General features: G+C 40.1%; 1 protein-coding gene across 1 annotated transcript; it reads left to right on the top strand.

Moving 5' to 3' along the window:
- Positions 1–463: 463 nt before the first annotated feature.
- LOC131403132 (olfactory receptor 9G19-like) lies at positions 464–1,138 on the top strand. Its single transcript, XM_058537470.1, has one exon. It carries the CDS (start codon positions 464–466, stop codon positions 1,136–1,138), a length of 675 nt encoding a protein of 224 aa, XP_058393453.1.
- Positions 1,139–1,630: the final 492 nt, after the last annotated feature.

Genomic DNA, 1,630 nt, shown 5'->3' with positions numbered 1-1,630 from the left:
CAAAAGGATTAAAAGACCCAAAGAGAAGTCAGTGCGTCTTTTCAAATTCAGTTCTTCATATCTTCCACATGGTTCCCAGTCACCCTAAGTGCAAATGGAAGAGAAGATACAGAAATTACTCCCTCCAAAAAGTAGGAAAAACTAGTTTAAAAATATAAGGTGACACACTATATTATGTACATAGTAACCCATCTCTCAAGGCAGCAAAGAAGGATTTCCCATTTATCCAACAACGATACCAGTTCAGCATAAACATGTCTCACAATTTACAAGGTCAATACATCAGTTGGGTTTTTCAGTCATCTTAAATGGCAAATGATGGGGAAGTTGATATACTGATATCTTAAATCATGACATATTCATTAATCTTTTCACAGAAAGGGACCAGAGAAACCCCAAACCAATGGATGAGCAAAATGTCACCAGAGTGAAAGTGTTCATACTTTTGGGGTTCACAGCAGACATGCGGTTACAGAGAGTGCTCTTTTTCATCTTCCTCATCATCTATGTCTTCAGTCTCTCAGCGAACATCACCCTGATTTCTCTGATCTGTGCTGATTCTCGGCTATACACACCAATGTATTTCTTCATTGGAAACCTGCCATTCCTGGATCTCTGGTTTTCTTCTGCTAATGTGCCCAAAATCCTGATGACCTGCATCTCTGATGACAAAAGCATCTCCTTTGCTGGCTACCTAGCTCAGTTCTTCTTCTCAGCTGGACTGGCTGATAGTGAATCTTACCTGTTGGCTGCCATGGCTTATGATCGCTATGTGGCCATCTCTGACCCGCTGCTTTATTCCCAGGCTATGTCTGCAAGGTTATGTTCCAGTCTTTTTGCAACCTCATACATTGCTGGCTTTCTTAATTCAACCATCATCACTAGCGAGACATTTACCCTGAGCTTTTGTGGCAACAACATCATTGATGATTTTTTCTGTGCTCTGCCTCCCCTTGTAAATTTGGCCTGTGATGTGAAGAAGGGCTACCAGGCTGTGCTCTATTTCATACTTGTCTCCAATGTCATCACCCCTGCCATGCTTATTCTTGCCTCCTACCTCTTCACTATTGCTGCCATCTTGAAGATCCACTCCACCCAAGGCCACCTCAAGGCCTTCTCCACTTCTGCTCTCACTTGACAGCTGTCACCTTGTACTGTGGTTCAATTCTCTTCATTTACTCCCTACCAAGTACTAGCTATGCACTAGAAAGGGATAAAGTTGTGTCAGTGTTCCATACTGTGGTGATTCCAATGTTGAATCCCTTCATCTATGGCTTTAAGAAATAAAGATGTTAAAAATGCCCTGAAGAAAATGTTAAATAGACCAAAGTTTTAGTAAGTGAAAATATTTGGTGAACAATGGCTATATTTTATTTCACAGATTATCTCCCTGTCATTGTTATCAGCCTGTCCTCTCAGAAATACGTAAAATAAGAAAACAAAAAAATGTTTGGATATTGTTGAAACACTAGTCTGCATTTGTTTTTTCAAGTTGGCACTAATGTACATGAATGTGTTTTGAAAGTAAACGAGGCTGGGGCATTTGGAAAAACAGCTATGCCAGCTAGCTTGAAATAAAGTCTATAAAATTACTGGGATTCTAGAAGGATGAAAGAGAGCAGCTTTTTTT

Source organism: Diceros bicornis, unplaced genomic scaffold, assembly GCF_020826845.1.
Source record: "Diceros bicornis minor isolate mBicDic1 unplaced genomic scaffold, mDicBic1.mat.cur scaffold_55_ctg1, whole genome shotgun sequence".
Classification (NCBI taxonomy): Eukaryota; Metazoa; Chordata; class Mammalia; order Perissodactyla; family Rhinocerotidae; genus Diceros; species Diceros bicornis.
Note: the sequence above shows the minus strand (reverse complement) of the source record. Positions and strands in the feature narration are given on the sequence as shown.